This window comes from Carassius gibelio, chromosome B5 (assembly GCF_023724105.1).
Source record: "Carassius gibelio isolate Cgi1373 ecotype wild population from Czech Republic chromosome B5, carGib1.2-hapl.c, whole genome shotgun sequence".
Taxonomy (NCBI): Eukaryota; Metazoa; Chordata; class Actinopteri; order Cypriniformes; family Cyprinidae; genus Carassius; species Carassius gibelio.
Genome location: NC_068400.1, coordinates 3,257,251 through 3,279,335, shown reverse-complemented (window position 1 = coordinate 3,279,335; position 22,085 = coordinate 3,257,251). Strand labels below are relative to the sequence as shown.

General features: G+C 39.3%; 1 protein-coding gene and 1 long non-coding RNA gene across 2 annotated transcripts in view; one reads left to right on the top strand and one right to left on the bottom strand.

Annotated features, from left to right (window-relative positions):
• Positions 1-14,583: 14,583 nt before the first annotated feature.
• Positions 14,584-22,085, bottom strand: part of LOC127957452 (uncharacterized) — a 32,655-nt gene continuing 25,153 nt past the window's right edge. Inside the window, exons 9-10 of the mRNA XM_052555988.1 lie at positions 20,455-20,568; positions 14,584-16,655 (exon numbers count right to left, since the gene is read on the bottom strand). Coding sequence (XP_052411948.1) covers positions 16,441-16,655; positions 20,455-20,568 — 329 coding nt within the window. The 3' untranslated portion in view covers positions 14,584-16,440. The remainder of the gene's footprint in view (positions 16,656-20,454; positions 20,569-22,085) is intronic.
• On the top strand, positions 17,979-19,612 carry LOC127958243 (uncharacterized). The gene is made up of 3 exons (XR_008154002.1): positions 17,979-19,084; positions 19,219-19,331; positions 19,459-19,612. It is a non-coding gene; the product is annotated as an uncharacterized LOC127958243 (long non-coding RNA).

Sequence of the window (22,085 nt, the reverse complement as noted above, 5' to 3'; positions counted from 1 at the left end):
ACTGATTGATTAAAGATGACGACACATTTGCAGATAACTGAAAAAGGGGATTAAAAAAAAGAGGTTCTGAAACACCATAATGCTCATCTTGGTGTCTCAATATCTTAAAACAATTCCAAGATTTAATCACTCCTAAATAAAAACTGAAAGGTAAAGAATGCACGTTCTCCACCAATGTCTTCTGCATTAAGAACAACTGTTTATCAAGACCAACTCCTCCAATATTCTTGAGTATATATAAACCAAACCCACCCCAAGACAAAGGATCTTGACTGTATAGAAGTTTTTGTATTGTTTGTAACCTCATTGCCAGGACTTTTGATTCCAAATGTATTAATCCCTGTCCTCCCTCTACCATAACATTGACGCAGCTAAATTGTTAATTACCAGGCATCTTCCCCTAAAAGAGAGATGTGGAAGAATCCATCGCCACTTCTGAATTCTGAGAATTACCTTGTCCGCTAATCCTTCCCAGTTCTTATCTGTATAGCTATTAGTCCCGAAATATAAACCAAGGATTCTAAAACCATCTCTGGCCCATCTGCATTGCTGCGGCAGCCTAGGGGGTCCTGTAGTCTGCCAGTCGCCCAGTAGCAAGGATGCAGATTTCTCCCAATTAATGCGTGCAGATGAAGCTAGCTGATATTTATTTAAGGAAGATATCAAACTTGTAACATCTTTTGATCCTTTTATAACTACTGTTATATCATCCGCATATGCTGTAAGTTTAACTGAACCTACACTGGGGTCACTAAGAATATTAAAACCAATTAGCTGCCTCCGAAGTGAGACTAATAAAGGCTCAATAGAAATAGCATACAGAAGTCCAGAGAGAGGACACCCTTGCCTTATTCCCCTGGACACAGAGAAAGGCCTGGATAAAGACCCATTGATCTTCAACATACTAAAAACTTCATTATATAACATTTTTAGAGCTGAAACAACGAACCGATTTAATCGATTAAAATCGATTATTAAAATAGTTGTCAACTAATTTAGTAATCGATTCGTCGCTAAATAAATTTTATTTGCCATAAGCGGCTCATTTCGTGCATATTTCAAATCTGCGGTGACCAAAGTGTGGCAGTAATGAGCCACCGGAGGTTTTACTCAGCCAGTACAGCAGGTGAAGTAGCGAATAGCCAATAGCTGGCCTCGTTTTATGTCACGTGCTTCCCGAACAGCGTCTCTGCAGCATTCAGCGGGAAGTGGGAGTACTTTAATTTGAGCCTTCAAAATGAAGAGTAACCTGTAAACTCTGCACTACTGAACTGTTTAAGGGGCCGTTCACATATCGTGTCTTTTGCGTGCTCAAGTTCGTTATTTCCTATTTAGGCGCGCAGTATGCACTCTCTTAATGGAAGCGACGCGGTCGCGACACGCACGCGGTGCGATGCGCCCGTTTTTCCAGGCGTGTCCACACCGCATCCATTTATCCTTTGCTGAAATTTCCGGGTCTTCATGGAGAGGGCACGTCATGGAGAAAGCACGTCATGGTTGCTTAGCAAAGGCAGACGCCTCAGGGGCGCTTCTGCCCGAGCGCTTTGGAAAGAAGGAGAAAGCGGCGCGACTAGCGTTTTCCACGCGTTTTTAGGTGCGATATGTGAACGGCCCCTAATAATTTTATTTGTGCAGATTCTCCAGTACAAGGTTGTTTGCAAATGTTTAGTCGTAAAAGCTGATAACATTGCTTTTTAAGAGTTAACATTTAAAGCTTTACAAACATGTTATGTGATCAGTTTGTCGTTTACCAGTTCATAATTCAGACTTGCAGCCTAATTATGACTGAATGAGAGAGGTAAATGTTTGAGTATATTTAAAATGCACTTCTTTTCTAAGTATTCACTGCTCTTTTTCACACAGCAGGTTTTTTGTGTGTGTCCCAATTTTTTTTTTCTGGACAACCTTCTGATGGATTTTACTTTAAGCTTTGTTTGGGATGTTAAACTACTTTAGGAGCTCTAAGGACTGCCATGGTGAAAACAATATTTGAAATCTCCTTGTGAATTTTGCTAGAGTATGGGTCAGTGTTTTGATTGCAGAAGAGTTCGACAAAGGATTACTAACATAATAAAACAACTCCAGGTATATTTTAGATGAGGATATGACAATACAAAATGGTTAAAATCTCTTAAAATCTACGCTGAATGATAAAGACCCTTTATTAATAATTTACTTGGGGAAAAAATGGAAAAAACTAAAATATAAGTACATAAACCGATTAATCGATTAATCGTAAAAATAATCGACAGATTAATCGATTATCAAAATAATCGTTAGTTGCAGCCCTAAACATTTTGATAAGAGAAACAAAATAAGGACCAAACCCAAAAGCTTGCAGTGTTTTAAATAAATACTGGTGATCGACCCTGTCAAACGCTTTTTCTTGATCCAATGAAAGCAACCCGATGTCTAAATTGTGCATTTTTGCCACTGTGATCATATCCCTCATCAAAAACAGGTTATCAAAAATTGTCCTTTTGGGGACACAAAAAGTTTGGTCCATATGAATGACTGATGCCATATATTTCTTAAGCCTGTTAGTCAATGCTTTGGATAAAATCTTAAAATCAACACATATCAGTGATACCGGCCGCCAGTTCCTTAGGCACCCAAGATCCCCCTTCTTCGGAATTAATGTAAGAATTGCCCTTCGAAAACTCAAAGGAAGGGTCCCTTGATTGATGCATTCAAGAAAAACTTCATACAAGTCTTGTCCTAGTAAGTTCCAGAAGGATTTAAAAAATTCTGCCGAGAGCCCGTCGAATCCAGGTGACTTCCCAGAACACATTTCCTGAACAGCTTGTGAAATCTCTCCAAAAGTCAAAGGCCTGTCCAACTCATTACTTGCTTTTTCAGTCAATTTGGATAGGTCATGTAAAAGTGCATCAGCTACTGCATCGTCACATAATTCCGAACGGTATAAATCCTCATAAAAAGAAAGAGCATAAGACTGAATTTCCCGTTGATCCGTTATAACTCCACCACCTGGTATTTTTAACTGATGAAAACTCTTCTGTTCCCTTGGCTTTTTTTTTTCAAGCCCAAAGAAGAATGATGCAGGAGCATCCATGTCATTCAGCTGTGCAAATCTGGTTCTTAGAAGGGCTGATTTTCCTCGCTCTTCCAATAAATTCTTCAAAAGGAGTTTATCATTCGCAACAGAGTCAATGAAAGTTGAATTATTATGGGTACAGTCGCTGCTGTGCCCAAGGATAGCTTGTTCAAGGGACTTCATTCTCTCTTTGAGCATCCCAGCATTATGTGCAGTATACTGCTGGCAAAAAGACTTGATTTGTGTCTTACCAACGTCCCACCATTGACTCAGTGACTTAAAATAACATCTCTCCTCTCTCCAAGCTTTCCAGAAAAGATTAAAAGAAAAAAGAAAATTGCTGTCCTGCAACAATCTATTATTAAATTGCCAATGAGAATTGTAAGATTTAGAAAGAGAAACAGATACTAAAATAGATACATAGTGATGATCTGACAGAAAAGATGGTGAAATCGAACTACTAAAAAACCTACCCCTATTGGCCTTTTCGACATAAAAACGGTCAAGCCTAGCTCCTGACATAATATTAGAATTAGCTTTTAACCATGTATACTGTCTGGCCATAGGAAAGGCCTCCCTCCACACATCAACTAAATTATGTTCATTATTTACTTTCTTTAAAATCTCAGCAGAAGCTTGGTGAGGTTCATCGTGATTCCTATCCAAATGTGAATTAACGGTACAATTAAAATCTCCACCAAGTATAACAATATTTCCCTGAGGACACTTAACTAAAGCATCAGAAAGTGTTTTGAAAAATGAGATGCGTTCTTTACCAACATTCGGCGCATACACATTAATAAAAGAAAAAGGAGTATCACCAAAAACAACATCAACTCTCAAAATCCTACCAGGTATTATTTCAAGGACATCTGGCTGTATACTAAGAGATGGAGAAAAAAGGATGACAATACCCGCACTAATGTTTGTGCCATGGCTCAATACAACACTGCCTTTCCAATCACCATACCACTGGGCTTGATTTTGATAATCTGTATGGGTTTCTTGCAACAAAATAACATCTGCCTGTTTTAACCGCAGATAATCAAACAAAGCAACTCTCTTCCTTGTACACCGACAACCATTAACATTAAAACTCCCAATGTTTAAGGTTGTCATAAGGAACATGTTGTTTCAAACCCGTAAGACATCAGAGGGTCATTTAGAATTTTTTGAAGCATCGAAAATACATTTTGGTCCAAAAATAGCAAAAACTACGACTTTATTCAGCATTGTATTCTCTTCCGTGTCTGTTGTAAGACAGTTAAAAACAAAGCAGTTTGTGATATCCGGTTCGCGAACGAATCATTCGATGTAACCGGATCTTTTTGAAACAGTCCACCAAATCGAACTGAATCGTTTTAAACAGTTCGCGTCTCCAATGCGCATTAATCCACAGATGAATTAAGCTGTTAACTTGTTTAATGTGTCTGACACTCCCTCTGAGTTAAAACAAACCAATATCCCGGAGTAATTCATTGACTCAAACAGTACACTGACTGAACTGATGTGAAGAGAGAACTGAAGATGAACACCGAGCCGAGCCAGATAATGACTCGTTCACGAGTCAAGAACCGTTTCTGTCAGACGCGTCCGATTCGTGAACCGAGGAGCTGATGATACTGCGCATGTGTGATTTAGCGTGAAGCAAACCGACACACAGAGCGTCTTGAACCGAACTGATTCTTTTGGTGATTGATTCTGAACTGATTCTGTGTTAATGTTATGAGCCCATGTGCAGTCAACGCCAATGACGCCATTGCATCGAGCGCAAAAGAATCGGTGAACTGTTTTCTTCAACTGGTTTATTGAATCGAACTGTCAGAAAGAACTAACGTTACTGGTCATCCGAAAACCGATGCAACCGGTTCTTGACTCGTGAACGAGTCATTATCTGGCTCGGCTCGGTGTTCATCTCTCTCTTCACAGCAGTTCAGTCAGCACGCGCAGTCTCACTTGATTCGCTCAATGATGTGCCAGCTTCATCAAACCTGCCATCTACAGTTCTGGCAGTGTTTTGTAATGGAATGATTCGTAACATTATTATAATTGTAACGAGTAACGATGCAGGACATAAAAAAATATCGGAGTAAAAGTATTAAACTCAGCGAAAATATTTACCGAAGTAAAAGTGGAAGTAGGAGAAAAAAATAATACTCTAGTAAAGTACAGATACCGCCTTTTAGTACTTAAGTACAGTAGTGAAGTAGTTCTACTTCGTTACTATACATCTCTGCCGCACAGCGAACATCAATGCATTCATTAGCGTTCAGCGAACACTCTCCCGCATTCTCAGCATGACTGATCACTGCCTCTTTCGGATTGTTATCATATTTTGACAGTGAATCCGATTCAGCCCGCTGATCAGTTGTATCTTTGCCATCTGGATTACCACTTTCCATGGCAGGAGCCACTTGCTCCAGAGGTGTTTTAGGCTCAGTCTCATTTTGTTCAGTCACCTTTTTATTAGTACATTTCAATTTTGTATGTCCAAAGGCCCCACAGGAAAAGCATTTAAGTGATTCCGTGCTGATAAAAATCTTATAATCTTTACCTGCCAAAGTCAATTTCGCCGACACGTCCAAGCACTGAAAATCTGCATTCAAAATCATAGCAGTTTGACGTCTAAAAGACATAACGTGTTTTAAATCTGGGTTTTTAACACCAAGAGGGATCATTTTAATCAGCATCATCATTTTAACATAACGGCTAAGTAATCGCTCAAGTGAATCGTTAGAAATGAACGGAGGCACATTGGAAAGAGTTACCCTCTTTGAAGGACTCGACAGCGGTAAAACAGACAAAAGAAAACATCTCCAACAGATAAACCAACTTCCACTAAATGGTGGACCATATTCTTCCTTCACAAACACAACAACAGCTTTGTTCATTCTAGATGCCGACAGAATATTCCGGGCACCTATTTCGCTACTAATAGCAGACAAACAGTCTTCAACAGTGATTGTTTCATCCGGCAAACATTTACAACCGTGCCGGGCTGTTAAGGTAGCAAACCCATCAGAATCTGCCGGCATTTTCACAGCCCTCAACTACAGCAAACTAAACAAAAACTAACTTTTCAAAATAATAAAGAAAAAAGGAATGAAAACTCACTCAAACAAGCCGCCACTCGCTCAAACACCCACGCGCCTCTCAGGAGTTCCGTACTTGCGCACGCACACAACACACAGAGAGAGAGAGAGAGAGAGAGAGAGAGAGAGAGAGAGATTTTTTTTTTTTGATTTTTCAATCATCTTTATTTATCAAAAATATTCACATAAAAACAATTGTAAATCTTGTTACAAATTTTTTTTTTTTTTTTTTTAGTGGAGTGCAAAATGAAGTTCATTCTCAATGACAGAACACAATGCTCCTCTGTGACACCATATCCCGTCAAAAACATTTAAAGAATCCATTGCTTTGTAAAAACGGAAATCAATTACAATCCTTGATTTGATCATTGCTGCAAACACCTTTTCAACATTGTATTCACTTTTTTGCTCAATTTTATCTCTTCTACTGATATAAATCGCCATTTTGGCTTTACCCAAAATAAAATTCAACAAATGACACTCATGCTTTCGCCTTTGAACATATTTAAAACCTAAAATAAAAGTTTGTGCAGAAAACTCCTCATTAAAACAACTAAAAAGATTCTGTAAACAATCAAATAAAGGTTTTAGTCTTGAACAGTATAGAAAGGTGTGAAAAACAGTTTCTCTCTGGCAACAAAAAGGACATTCTTTGCCAACATCTGGATTTAAAACAGAAATAAAAGCATTAACGGCAATAATGCCGTGTAAAATTCGCCATTGTAAATCTCCATCTCTTTTAGCTAACGGTGGCTTGTACATTACTTCCACTCTGGTCTGACACCATCACTTATCTTTAGAACATTACGCCATGGTGTGTCAACTCTTTCATGTAGCTCTTTCTTGTTAAAAGATTTTACACAAGCTTTGTAAAACATTTTTCCATTGCTTTCACACAAATCTGTCAACTTTTCAGATTTTAGAAAAATTCCTGCATATTCACCTAAATTTGGCGAAAGAGACAGATTTGGAAACGGATCCCTCTCGTTAGGGATAACTTCCCCTTCACAGTAATCTTGAAGCATTGCTTTCTCTTCAGTTGTAAAGGCAGAGTACAGTTTTTTTAACACTTGTGCCACAATTCGAACAGATCTAACCCCCAATAAAACAGCTACCTCTTCAGCTTTTTCAAAGCTTGGACCAGACACTTTAATTAAACACCCAAGGGTTGTGATCTTAGATTTAATAAAGTCTGCTGATATTGTCCCACACGCTCCTAGAATGTCCAACCGCGATCCATAAATCAGAGGTTCCTTCAACAGCCAAAACAATGATGACGGAGAATCAGTTCTTTTGATTTGAAAGTAGTCCCAGATTTTAAAAAGATTCTTGTAAAACTGTGGTAATCTGGATGTGTTGATTTTTCCGGGATTTAACAAGAACAATGACTTGTCCAAACATAGTCCTCCAGCGGTCTTTAGAATCGCCCTGGTCATCGGCCTCCAGCTTAAAGTCTCTGGACCAGTGAGGAAACGCTGTATGAACTGTAGCCGGAAAGCTGCAGTCCTGCTCTGCAGATGTACAAGCCCTTGTCCTCCTTCCTCTTTTGGCAAATACAATACATTATGAGGTATCCAATGCATCTTTTCCCAAAAAAAGTCTACTAAAAGGGACTGAATTTTAACAATTATCGATACAGGTGGATCAATGCATGCCAGTCGGTGCCAAAGAGAAGAGGCTACTAAATTATTAATGATCAGAGTACGTCCTCTATATGATAAACTCTTAACGATCCATTTCCATTTCAATAGGCGACCTTTAATTTTTTCAACTGTTCCCTCCCAATTTTTTTGAACAGTTGTTTCATCTCCTAAAAACACTCCTAAATATCTTAAACCATCTTTTCTCCAACTTAATCCACTTGGGAGTGCTGGTACCCTTCTTTCCCACTTTCCTATTAGCACTGCTTCGCTTTTACCCCAATTAATTCTTGCTGAAGATATGGTTTCAAACTCTCTTAATGTTTTTAATAATAAATCCACGTCACTTTGCTTACTAAGTATAATGACCACATCATCAGCGTATGCTGACAAACACAAAGTGCTGTTACAGGCTGGTAAAGATACCCCTTCTAAAACTCTTCTCAACTTATTTAAAAGTGGTTCTATTGCCAAAGTGTATAGTATTCCTGACAGAGAACACCCCTGTCGTACACCACGACACACTTTAAAAGGAGCACATAAGCCACCGTTAACCTTCAGTAGACTCTCAATGTCATTATAAAGAATTTTAATATAACCTATAAAATCAGAGCTAAAACCAAATGCTTGCAAAGTTTTCCAAAGGTAATCGTGTTCTACACGATCGAACGCTTTCTCTTGATCCAAGGAAATCAAACCCATATCGATTCCCAATATTTTTGTCACATCAAAAAAGTCTCTTATAAAATAGATATTATCAAAGATTGATCTTCCCGGTACGCAGTATGACTGACCAGAATGGATTACCTCTTCCAAAACCTTTCCTAGTCTAGTAGCTAGAACTTTTGAGAGCAATTTATAGTCACAGCACAATAATGACACAGGTCGCCAGTTTTTTATGTCTCTCACATCACCTTTTTTTGGCAGCAGGGTGAGGACCGCCCTTCTACAGCTCAGCGGCAGAAGTCCTCCGACTAGACTGTCACTGAGAACCACCAGCAGATCCTCCCCTATCACAGGCCAAAAGGCTTTATAGAACTCAACTGGGATTCCGTCGATCCCAGGAGCCTTGCCGTTCTCCATACTCTGGAGGGCTTCATGGAACTCTTCAAGGCTTATAGCTCTCTTGAGTTCTGCATTAGAGTCCTCAGAGACTTTTGGTAGCTCTTCATAAAAACACTGCTCAACCACATGATCTTCTCTGTGCTCACAACTATAAAGTTTTTCATAAAATCAGTTTGCTCTTTTCCGAATTTCAATAGGGTCTGATTCAAGAGAACCGGTCTCAGAAAACAAAGAATGTATAAAGCGTTTCCGACCGTTCTTTTTTTCTAGACTAAAGAAAAATTTTGATGGCACGTCCATCTGGTCTATATCATTAAAACGTGATCGCACTAGCGCCCCCTGTGCCTTTATTCTTTGTATGTCAGACAAAGCAGATTTCTTTAAAAAAAGGGATTCGATATGTGTTTGATTTCCACTTAACTGTGCTGTTTCTTGAAATTTAAGAATTTCCTCTTCTAATTGTTTCATGGATCTTATTATATCTTTTGTGACATTGTGAGTATACTGTTGACATAATTGTTTGGTTTGTATTTTGCCATACTCCCACCACTTTTGTAGCGACTGAAAATCATCTTTTTCTTTCCTAAAATTCTTCCAAAAACAATTGAAAGTTTCTCCAAAATTTGCATCACTTAATAAATTATTGTTAAAGTGCCAGTATGCACTTTTCGGTTAAACAGAGTGTAAAGTAACTGTACATATAACAAGACTATGATCGGAAAAACCAACTGGAATTATGAAACAATTTTTAAAAGTACTAAGATGGTGTTTAAAACAGTAGAATCTATCCAGATGTGCTAAAGACAACCTGTTATCACGAGCATGTGCCCATGTATACTGCTTTAGATTCCCATTTAGACTCCTCCACACGTCACATAAGTCATTTGTTTCAATCATCTCAATAAGTCGCTTGCGAGAAAGTAAATGTGGCTCTACATGATTTCTATCCAAACTACTTTCTGCACAATTAAAATCTCCACCTAAAAATAACTGCTCTTCACCATTACATTTGTTCAGCGTCTCACAAAGGGTGTATAAAAAGCTCATTCTTTCTGTTGGTAAAGTTGGAGCATATGCACATATAAAAATAAAAATGTGATTCTCAACCTTGGCTCGAATCTTTAACAATCTTCCTTTCACAACCTCTTCTATCTCAGTAGAGCAGGGAGTAAAACTATTGGAAAATAAAATAGCAACACCACCGCTAAGTGAGGATTTGTGACTAAAAAAAGAGAGACCTTTAAATTCTTTCGACCATTCATCTACATTTGCTGTGTCACTATGTGTTTCTTGTAAAAGTAAAACATCAAGTTGTTTCTGATTCATAGTGTTATATATTAATGTGCGTTTTATACATTCTCTTGCTCCATTCACATTTAGAGATGCAATGCGAATGTCATCCATTTGAAAAGTTTGAAGAAATAGACTTAAACTATAAAGAAAAAAACAGCCATAGAGGGCCAAAAAAAGAATCCTTTGTACTGCCATTAACTATTAAATTTTTAATTTGGTCACAAACTTTTTCAACCTATAGACTTCCTTATTTGTGAAACATCCCTCAGTCATGAAAGCCCTCGTATTTTCCACAAAACGTTTTATGTCTGGAAAATAGTCAGCAACCTGTACTCCCCTCACGTTTTTTGACACCTTTAAAAACTTCTTGATTTCACCAGCATCATACTCTAGACATGTCCATTCAGTCTGAGAACAACTAGAAGCACCGGAATCTGAGACATCGCTCTCATTAACCTCATCTCCATCAACTTCAAACTCGTTTTCATTTTCTTTTTTTCTAGTTTGCTTTGATTCAGAGACCTCATCAATCTTTTTCCTCTTTAAAGGGGTTTTGAAAACTGCCTGATCTATGTCCCTAAACATCATTAGATCGTCACTTAAGTTGACTTTCTCTGAAGGAGACTTTGAATCAGACACTTTATTATCATGTGAAACATCCATACTGTCAGCAGCCTTAGGCTCACCTTTTTCAAGCACAGGGATAGATGAATCATTCTCCCGATTATTCCCAGCCTTGTCCTGATTCACCTCAGTCTGTGAGTGAGGAAGTGTTTCAGTTTGGTCGCTAGTGGATGGCCCTGGATCAGAAACATTATCTGTGCTGACTTGGTCACAGGCTTCACCTGAAACATCTGGTTTATTTGTACCGTTGTTATCTGGGCAAACTCGTAATATGTGGCCCGTTTTCCCGCAGCCAAAACACCTCATCACATCCGTACTAACGAAAACAGTATAATCAAAGTCATCGACTCTGAGTTTCAAATTCAGATTGAGTTCGTCTCGGTTATCTTTCAGGATCATGTAAGTGAACCTCCTGAAAGATACCACATGTTTGATTAAGTCTGATTTGCTGCCAAAAAACATCTTTTTCACTGGGCTGACTATCTTTCCGAAACGCGACAGTTCTTTTGTCAGCATTTTGTCTTTTATGAACGGCGGAACGTTAGACAAAGTGACTTTCTTAGCGGGGGTAGAGAGGGGAAGCACCGGGGTGAACAAACCGCTGATAACTATACCTCTCTCCACTACTTCGTTTGCTTTCTCAACAGAATTTAAAAACAAAACAATTGCATTATTCATCCTAGATGCCGCTAAAATACAGTCATGACCAACAATATTTCCGACGGCCAATATGCATTCCTCCACATTCACTGCGGACACCACTTTGACTCCGTGGCGCCGCGTGAGAGAATCTAAACTAGTGTTTGTGTTCTGGGCTGCCGTGCTTCCAGTGAATGGGTGATACACTGGTTGCTAACGACCAGCCCCTCCTCCAAGGGAGCCTTACTTCCCCACCCGATGCTCCACAAATATCAAATAATTAAAGAATTGAAAGAAGAAAAAGGAAATTTTCGCCACAGCGGGCATAAACCATTCACACTTACCACGCGCTCTCAACGCTCACCCAACAAACGCTCACGCAACAAACGCACACGCACGTGCACGAGAGAGAGAGAGAGAGAGAGAGAGAGAGAGAGAGAGATCTGAATTGCCCATAGAACTAATAAAAAAAAGAACAACATCACCTGTGGCTAAAAATACAAAAAGGAATGATATCAGCATCTAAGCCTGTTTTCCTTTGTGCAGTTTACATTCCACCCCTCGAGTCTCCGTATTTCCAAGAGGAAACTTTCCAGAACATAGAGAGAGAAATCAGCCATTTCCAGGCCCAGGGAAATGTGCTGCTTATGGGCGATCTAAACGCCAGAACAGGAGCAGAATTAGATTTCATCGAATCGCACGGTAGCAGATTCATCACAGGCAATAACCACTTATACTCTTCTCACCCCAGCAGACAAAACTGTGATGAAACAGAAACCAGTGCCAGTAATTACAGCACTGCCGTTGAATCTTCAGAAATACAATCCCTCATACATTCATTCCAAATACAGGAATACCCTAAAAACCAATTCGGCATCGATCAGGAAGTACAAGACCTAAACAACATATTCTACAAAACAGCACAAAAAAGTCATTTGGCAATTGTTAAACCAAAGAAAAAATATTTAGATACTGACAAATGGTTTGATTTGTACTGTAAGGCTCTGAGAAAAAAACCTCAGTATAACAGTATAAAGCCACACTCCGGCGGAAAAAAGCACAGTTTTTGCAAAGCCAGTTTGAAGAAATTGAAAAATCTATAAACTCACACAAATTTTGGGATAAATGGAAATTGCTATACAAACCAAATCAAGAAGTTCTGGCAATCCAAGATGGGGAGAAGTGGAAAAACCACTTCCAGGAATTATACACCCCAACTGAAATTCAAAATTCTAATCAAAATGAAATAATTAATAAACTAGACAATTTGGAAAGATCAATTAAAACAAACCAACTTGAGTCCAAGAAAGCCTCTGGTGTAGACAGCATCCTGAACGAGATGCTGAAACACACAGACCAAAGCTTCAGACTGGCCATGCTCAAACTGTTCAATGATGTTCTGTTTGTAGGGTTCTTCCCTGAGATCTGGAACAAGGGCCTCATCAGCCCCATCCACAAGAGCGGAGACAAACTAGACCCCAACAACTACCGGGGCATCTGTGTGAACAGTAAATTGGGGAAGGTTCTCTGCAGCATCTTAAACGCCAGACTTTTACACTTCCTTATGAAGCACAATGCCTTGAGTAAATCCCAAATTGGCTTTCTTCCAAAATGTCGCATTCCGATCACATTTTTACATTACAAACACTAATTGACAAATATTTACATCAAAACAAAGAACAAATTTTTGCTTGTTTCGTTGATTTCAAGAAAGCATTTGATTCAATCTGGCACGAAGGATTATACCTAAAGCCTATTGACAGTGGAGTAGGGGGGAAATTCTATGATTTGATCAAATCGATGTACACAGCCAGCCAATGCGCTGTCAAAATTGGAAACCAAAGAACCAAATCTTTCCCCCAGGGGCGCGGAGTGAGACAGGGATGCAGTTTAAGCCCCACCCTCTTCAACATTTACATCAACCAATTGGCCAATATGTTAGAACATGCTCCCTTTCAAGGACAGCCTGGATCTGCTGGAGGATTACTGTCAGTCCTGGGCCCTGACCGTCAACCTCCAGAAGACTAGAGTCATGACGTTCCAGAAACGCTCCAGATCTCAGGGACCAACACACACATTCACACTCTCACACAGAACCATTGAGAGCACAAAAGCATACACCTACTTCGGCCTGAAAATAACTCCAACTGGTAACTTTACTTTGGCTGTGAATGAACTCAAAGAGAAAGCTCAGAGGGCTTTCTATGCCATAAAACGATCAATCAAAATTGACATCCCAATCCAAATTTGGCTCAAACTTTTCAAATCAATAATTGAACCAATTGTTTTATATGGCAGTGAAGTGTGGGGTCCTTCTATAAAATTAGATTTTTTTAATTGGGAAAAACATCCGATTGAAACTCTACAATTAGATTTCTGTAAAAGAAAGTCCAAAGAAAAACACCAAACAACGGATGCAGGGCAGAATTAGGCCAATACCCTCTCCTCCTAAACATCCAAAAACGAGCCATCAAATTCTGGAAACAACTGAAAACAAGCGATCCCAACACGTACCATTATCAAGCCCTCAAACACCAAGAGCTGATCGTAACGAGGAGTCCCCTGTGCCAGCTTTTGCTGAGACTGACTGAGCTCTCTCCTGCAGAGATCAGCTCGCCTCAGCACACACACACACTCACACACATTCGGCCTGCACAAATTATCAACACAGAACAAGACAAGTACATCACCCATTGGACAAACACCATTCAAAACCAACACAAACTGGAATGTTATTCGGCACTAAATCGAGAGTACACTGTTGTGAGCTACCTGAGCGCAGTGAATGATGTGAAACTCAGGAAAACCCTGACGATGTACAGACTCAGCGAGCACAGCCTGGCCATCGAGACGGGCCGGCGCAGACAGACCTGGCTCTCCCGGGAGGACAGACTCTGCTCGCACTGCATTCTGGGAGTGCCGGAGACCGAGCTGCACTTCCTCACAGAATGCCCCAAATACGAACACATCAGAGACCAATATTACCCCAAAATGAATAAGATATTTCCCCAATTTAACACCTGTAATCCAACCCAAAAACTTAGATTCATCCTTGGCGAAGAAGCCAAATGCTCCAATTTAGCAGCAAGATTTTTAGCATCTCTCCACATCCTGAGGGACGAGCAGAGCAGCAAACACCCAATGAACACACACACACACTCACAGCCTAACACACCCAATCACACACACACACACACACACATTCTTGCGCAGGCCCACTCATGGGGCCCACCAGTTTTTTTATGCGTTGTGGGATCCACCCTTTCCAGTGGTCCTACACTGCTATAAAAACAACATTAGATCTAAAAAAAAATCTCAATCATTAATATCACTTCAATTTGATAAATTTCTAAAGTTTTGTCGAAAAAGGTATTTGGCCCCTTGTGGGGAACGTTTCTAGGATTGCCGACTTGAGAGGTCCGCCCACATACACACATATATACCAAGTTTTTATATGTTAATGGGGCCCAAGGTCACTATCTGCAGCTGCTGACAACAGCCTTTATTATTACTCCCAGTTCCCTTATTTTGGACTAAAATAGTTATTTTTGTAATGAGTAACTATGTATATATGTGAAACTTTCCATCTGCCTTTACAGATTACAAGACATACGGCTTCAAAGACAGTTTTATAACAAAACTGAAATGACCAATTTTATTGTAATGACAAAGTTTATGCCACACAGTTGTCAGTCAATAAACTTTTTATGAAATGATTAAAACAAATTATTAATTTAATGTCTAGGTTTGTACAATCTGCACTCAATGTTTGAACAACATCAGCCTGAACTTTTATGTAAACCCAACAGTTTCTCTTATATAGGCATTGAAATTATATGTTATATTGGACTGCATCCATAATGTCATGTTAACACAAGTTGTTCTTTCCAGTGAAGCCTCAAATTTTGAAATAATGATACAGAGATATTTAAAGAAATGAAAAATCCTTTGAAATATTTAACATATGCCCCACACACTTTCAGTGTTTAGGCCCTAAAATAAATAAATGCATTAAAATAAATAAGAATATATCAATATCCATCCAACATCCACACATCCAACATCCATCCATATATCCAACATCTGTTCAACATCCATCCATCAAGCCATCATCTACCCTACATCCATTCAACATCCATCCATCCAACATCTACCCTACATCCATCCAACATCCATCCAGCCATCATCTACCCTACATCCATCCTACATCCATCCAACATCCATCCATCCAACATCTACCTTACATCCATCCAACATCCATCCAGCCATCATCTACCCTACATCCATCCAACATCCATCCATCCATCCAACATCTACCCTACATCCATCCATCCATCATCTACCCTACATTCATCCGACATTCATCCATCCAACATCCATCATCTATCCTACATCCACCCAGCTCTCGAACATCCATCCAACATCCATCCATCCATCCATCCATATGTCCAACATCTATTCAAGATCCATCCATATATCCAACATCTGTTCAACATCCATCCATCAAGCCATCATCTACCCTACATCCATCCATCCAACATCTACCCTACATCCATCCAGCCATCATCTACCCTACATCCATCCATCCAACATCTACCCTACATCCATCCAACATCCATCCATCAAACATCTACCCTACATCCATCCAACATCCATCCATCCATCATCTACCCTACATCCATCCAACATCCATCCAGCCATCATCTACCCTACATCCATCCAACATTCATCCATCATCTATCCTACATCCACCCAGCTCTCGAACTTCCATCCAACATCCATCCATCCATCAAACATCTATTCAATATCCATCCAACATCCATCCTACATCCATCAAATAAAAAATTTAATTAAATAAGAACTGTATATTGTATAACTGTATATTTGTAGGCCACTGGACAGCCATAAAACCTGAGCAAACCCCTACAACAACAACAACAACAACAAGGTTACAACAGAACACAACCAAATACAAAACATTTTAAGATCCTACCTCTAATGTTTTGGTTTTACCTCAGTTCCATTAGGTACACTAGACTTTTCTTCTCAGGGCTGTAATGCGATTTTTAACATAATATTTAACTGCTTTCCAGTCCCTGTTTCTGAGAGCTTGAGGTTCTGCAGTAATACAGCGCTGACACTCTTCTTTACCAGGAACTTGATTCATTACAATAAATCTCCTCAAATGTGTGTCCACTGCAGCACACTCGTCTGGGGTCCAGCTTCTTTTGACGGCCGTTTGTTTTCCTATTTAGGCAAAAAAAAAAACAAATAAAAACATTGTAGGTTTTCTTTTATGAATAAATTTTAATCTTACTTAACCCCGTAAGACCCACTGTTTCAGTATTACAACATTTGTGGTTACTCCCCAAAACCCCTTTTATCTTTTTTTTTATTGTTTGTTTGTTTATACAACCACATCAATATGATCTGTGGGTCCTACATTTTATTCCCACCATGTAATTGGATCCAGGATTTGTATACAAAGCCCACCCTTAAGTCAAGAAGTGGCACATCTTACAACTTTCTGATGAAGCAACATCCCTTTGATTTACTGGACTGGATTCATCTTCAAGTAAGTAAAATGCTTGGAATAATTTTTTCAGTTTATTACAGTGTCTATAACAAGGACATATACAGTAAATGTTGAAAATATACCCTACATTTTGTTTGGAGTTTGTTTTATAAATGTTGCAATATTACAATGTTGGATGAGAGTGGCAGTCATAATTGCCCTGTATTTAAGAGGAACATCTTGAGGGGAACTTAAATGAAAATATTCACAACAAATTATACATGATTTAAGCTTTATACCCTTTAGCTTTATATCGGATTACATATTCTATACTGTATTAGAGACTAAAGTTAAAAGATTTATTTCCATATCTAAACATTATAATTTGCTATCATATTCTGCATGACTTTCTAACAAAAACATTCTGTTTGTGCAAATCTGCCCTTTCTTAGTCTACTGATAAACAAAATGTTCTTATCAATTTATATTCAAAGTGCTTATTATCATTAGGCCTATAACCTTTATTTAACCAGGTCTTTTGCAAGAGACACCTGGCCACACCTGGCCAATCCTCCAAGTTGTGCGGGATGCTCCTGGTGCTTTGTTCTGGCACAGGTGTAAATGTTCATCACTGTTAGATTTTGTTGTAAACTGGATGCTGAATGCATTCCTGTAAGGATTACAATCACAGTCTACTATAGGTGAGCCATTAGGTATAGTGTGACCGGTGAGATGTGTGAATAGGCTGCTTCAGTCCAAAGTGTGAACACGTCATAATGAGGCATGTGTGCTATTTGTTTATAGAATGTACATTTGTCTCAAATTTTATCTTTTCATTTCAGAATGCCACCAGCAAGGAGAAATCCTCGGTACAATGTGCACAATGTTAATGGCCATCATCCAAAAAGGAGAAAGTGATGTGGACATCGATTTTGACGACACTGATGCAAGTGATAAAGAATCAGATATTGATGTCTCATGTGGACAAAGAAAACCAAGAACCTACCGATTGTCCAGCTAATGTGAATATTGAGCCCGGGCAATCAAATAAATACATCAAGCCATATGACAGACGTCACTGATTTCTCTGGTCAAGCTCTCACAGATGATGTCACCTCCCTCCACACACCACTGCAATACTTCCAAAAGTTTGTGTCAGAAGATTTGGTTCAAGCTCTGGCAACAAATACGAATGAGTACAGCATTCAAAATGACGAAAGATCAGTCAACACTAATACAAAAGAAATACAGGCAGCATTGGGTATGTACCTGAGGATGGAACATTACATTTTGTAAACAATTTAACCATGCCAGAGACTGAAAAGAGGGACAAACTCTGGAAACTCAGACCACGGCTTGATTCACTCAGAGAAAACTGCCTGCAGGTGGTACCAGAAGAGCACATTCCATGGACAAGATGATGATACCCTTCAACGGGAAGTTCAGCAGCATCAAGAAGTATATGCAAGGTAATCTACGCTCATGAGGCTTTAAAGTATGGGTGAAAGCTGGAATCTCAGGGTGTCAGGTGATGACAGGTGAATTGTCAGGTGATGTTGTAATGAAGCTTGCCTCCACATTTCCAAAGGGTCAACACAACAAGATCTAGGCAGATAATTACTTCACCTCCGTTCCACTGGTAGTGAAGCTCCTTGAGCAAGGAATCCATTATGTGGGAAAGGCCAGGCAAGTGCATCTACCCATCTAACTGTAACATTTACATGTGAAGAGCTTGAAGAAGAAGGGCAGAGGAAGCTTTGACCACAGAGTGGAGGGGAAACAACATCTGTGCAGTAAAAATGGTACAACAACAGGGCGGTGACACTTGTGTCATCCTTCGCTGGACCAGAACCTGTTCAGGAGATTCAACACTGGGACAAAGCCGCCAAAACCTACATTGACGTTAGAAAGGCTTCCATTGTGGGCATCTACAATAAATACATGGGAGGTGTGGATTTGTTGGACTCATTTACAGCAAAACACAAGTATGCACTGAAATCCTGGCGGTGGTACATGTACATCTTCTGGCACACAATCACCCTTGCTGTAGTCAACGCCTGGCTCCTCTACAAGCAGCACAGCCTATGCTCTCAGAATGCCAAAGAAGGAGATACTGAACATGAGAAAGTTCGAAGCACAGCTGGCTTCCTCTCTCATTACGGTAATGATCTATTTGTGCCATTTACCTTGCTTGTGATAAATCAGACTGGTATTTGAGATGTACAGAAATTGATACATTTGTTCTTTATATTCTAATCTGGTGGACACAACACTGAAAATGCCTCTGTTTTTCAGAGGACAGGAACCATTTCTGGGATTACCACTATAAGTAAAGGTGGACTTCACGCTGAGCACACAGATTTCAGTGGAGAGTGAGAGAACACTGCAGACATTGCACTGTTAACAATGTAAATAAATAAAGTTCTTATTTGATGGAATAAACAACTCTTCATAATAACATGACTGAGATTATAATTCATTTTATACACTGGTTTGGTAAAAAAAAAAAAAGCAAATTAATCCTTAATTATGCAGCTTGATGGGCACCTCTTCGGACCTGACGTGCTACCCAGCTACGCAAACGCAGCTAAGTGGATGTACTCTCTTGTGATTGGCCAGAGTGATCACGAGTCTACGGATGTTTGGGTCTCATTGCTGAAAGAGTGCATGAATCGGTGGAAAAACCCCAGCCCCCCTGTGCTGCCAGCTTCTCCAAGCCCCGTGCTCTCTCTTTTGCCAAAACCACCCTGAGAACGACCAACAACTGGCTGAAGGAAGAGCTGCAACAGGTTAACGAAAGGCAGAAAGCAACGAAGGAGTGCCTGCTCAGATGCATTCTGTTTAGTTTTGCTTTTTAACTTTATAGTTAACTGTTTTGATTGCATTCTTTTTCTTTGCGTGTTGTATTTATTAAACTGAGTGGTTTGCAGTGGCTCATTGTACTTCTGACGGCATTACATTATAATTCTGTAAAAGAAACTGCAACAGGATGCTTTTACCCTAAACTCGAGTATAAACACAGACTCTCTCACTTAAAGCAATTTTATTCTTTCTTGCATTTCACAAAATAATAATAATAATAATAATAATAAAAACAATAATAATGATAATATTTTCTATTTATAAGGCACTTTTAAAAGGTCATTGAATAAAGTCAGCTGCATGTGGAGGTTTGAGTTTTTCAACTGGTCTCTGTACACGTCTGTTGTTGGAGGAAATGCAAGCATTTTTCCCTGAGTAACTCCATAAAGTGTTAAAGATTTTTTTTTTTTTTTTTTTAAATACAACAGACTTCTTATTGATATAAAGGTGATGATGCCAGTCTTTCCCCAACCCTAAAACCTGCGACAATGCAGGCTCACAAGGTCTCTTCCTGCAACAGCTTCTTTCAAGCCACTGTCAGGCTTGTGGCACCAGACAATAAGGAGGGACAGACATATTTCAAGTGTTGAGTCAAGGAAGCAAAGTAAAAGCCCTTAAAAATAAATGAGCAGCTCTGGCCCAAAAGAGAGTGCAAGCCCCAAAGCTTACCTCTCTTTTTTGCAGACACACTTCGGTTTTGGACTTGTGATGTGGAGGAACATTCTTGCAGGGATGACATGCTGACCTCATCTTCTGACCCCTCTTCTCTTGGCATACTGACATCTGGACAAAGAAATAACTTTATTGTAGTATACACTAGGGCTGAAAGATATGGACAAAATTTCATATCTCGATTATCCTGCCAGATATCTCGATACAATACGATATGACTACGTGTTATTTTGCTAAGCACGACCTGCACAACACGTCACTCTGGTTTACATCGTCTTTTCTGAAACCAAAATACTTCCAAATTATGGAAGATGATTTATGTTTTGGAACCAAGTCATATTCTGCACTGCCACCGGCCGCATTATCTCCCGCACTCATTTTCTTTCTTTCTAATTCATCCGCCGTCTCTGTACAGTGTGCATAGACGTTGGAACAGGGGAACTCTTATTTTTTGAAAATTACTCATTTTCACAGATTCTGCAAAGGGTGCCCAAACTTTTGAGCCCCAGTGTGTGTGTGTGTGTGTATGTATGTGTATATATATATATATATATATATATATAGAATCTGAATTAAAATGTGTTTGATTTAAGCCTACATTTCAAAAATTGTTGTTTTTAAGCCTTTCGCACATATGATCACACAGGTGTAATCAGTCTAGGCTGGTTCCTGGAGCGTACGATCAAGTGCATCACATAATCAACTGAGACAGGCGCGCTCAGAGCTGTCATATATCACAACTTTTCAGTGTTTTCAACCACATACTGTTTATTTTCGGTTTCAAACATATAAATTCACATAAGTACTAAAAAAACAATACATTTAGAGTTTTTAAAATACACACTGATGTCTATGGAAGAGGTAATAATAATCCTTTCCATTATAATTGGACACGTTTTATTCATATCAGAGACACATTGTGTAAGTAACTTCAGTGTTTACATATTCTATTCCCAGTTCACCAGCCACTTACTTTTTTAGTATTTCGGGAGAAGTGGATGAATTCACGTGTTGTAAACATAGAGGTTGTAAATCAAACAGATCCGATTCTCTGAACTGCGTCTGCGGCACAAACTAACACGGCGGTGCCCATCGCGCATACAGCTCAACTAACGCAATTGTAATAAAGGTGTTTAAACAACAATATACTTCCACTTGCATGTATTTGACCATCGGAATATCAGATATTTCATGCCATAGCTAACACATTTGTGAATATTCTGAATAAAAAAAGAAAAAATGACAAAAGCATATCATCATTCATTCAGCGCTGTTTTTGCTGCAGTGTGTCATGTGACAAGCAATGTCGCGTCACCATGGAAACGCCGTCCCCCCTCTCACAATATAGTTCCCACGTCCCTAGTGTGTGCGCGCTGACTTTAGCGCTGCAGTCAAGGGCACACGTAAAACTGATGTTTGTTGTGACTGCCAGAGTTGTATGCACACAGTGAGTGTGGAGAGGGGAAATCTATATCGTCTATATCGTTGCTTTTTTCGATAGTAATATCTTGAAAGCTCATATCTAGATATAGGTACGATAACGATATATCGTTTAGCCCTAGTATACACTACATGAAATATGTAATAGCCGTCAGTACAGTGGTTGTTTTATTTTATAAAATAATTTA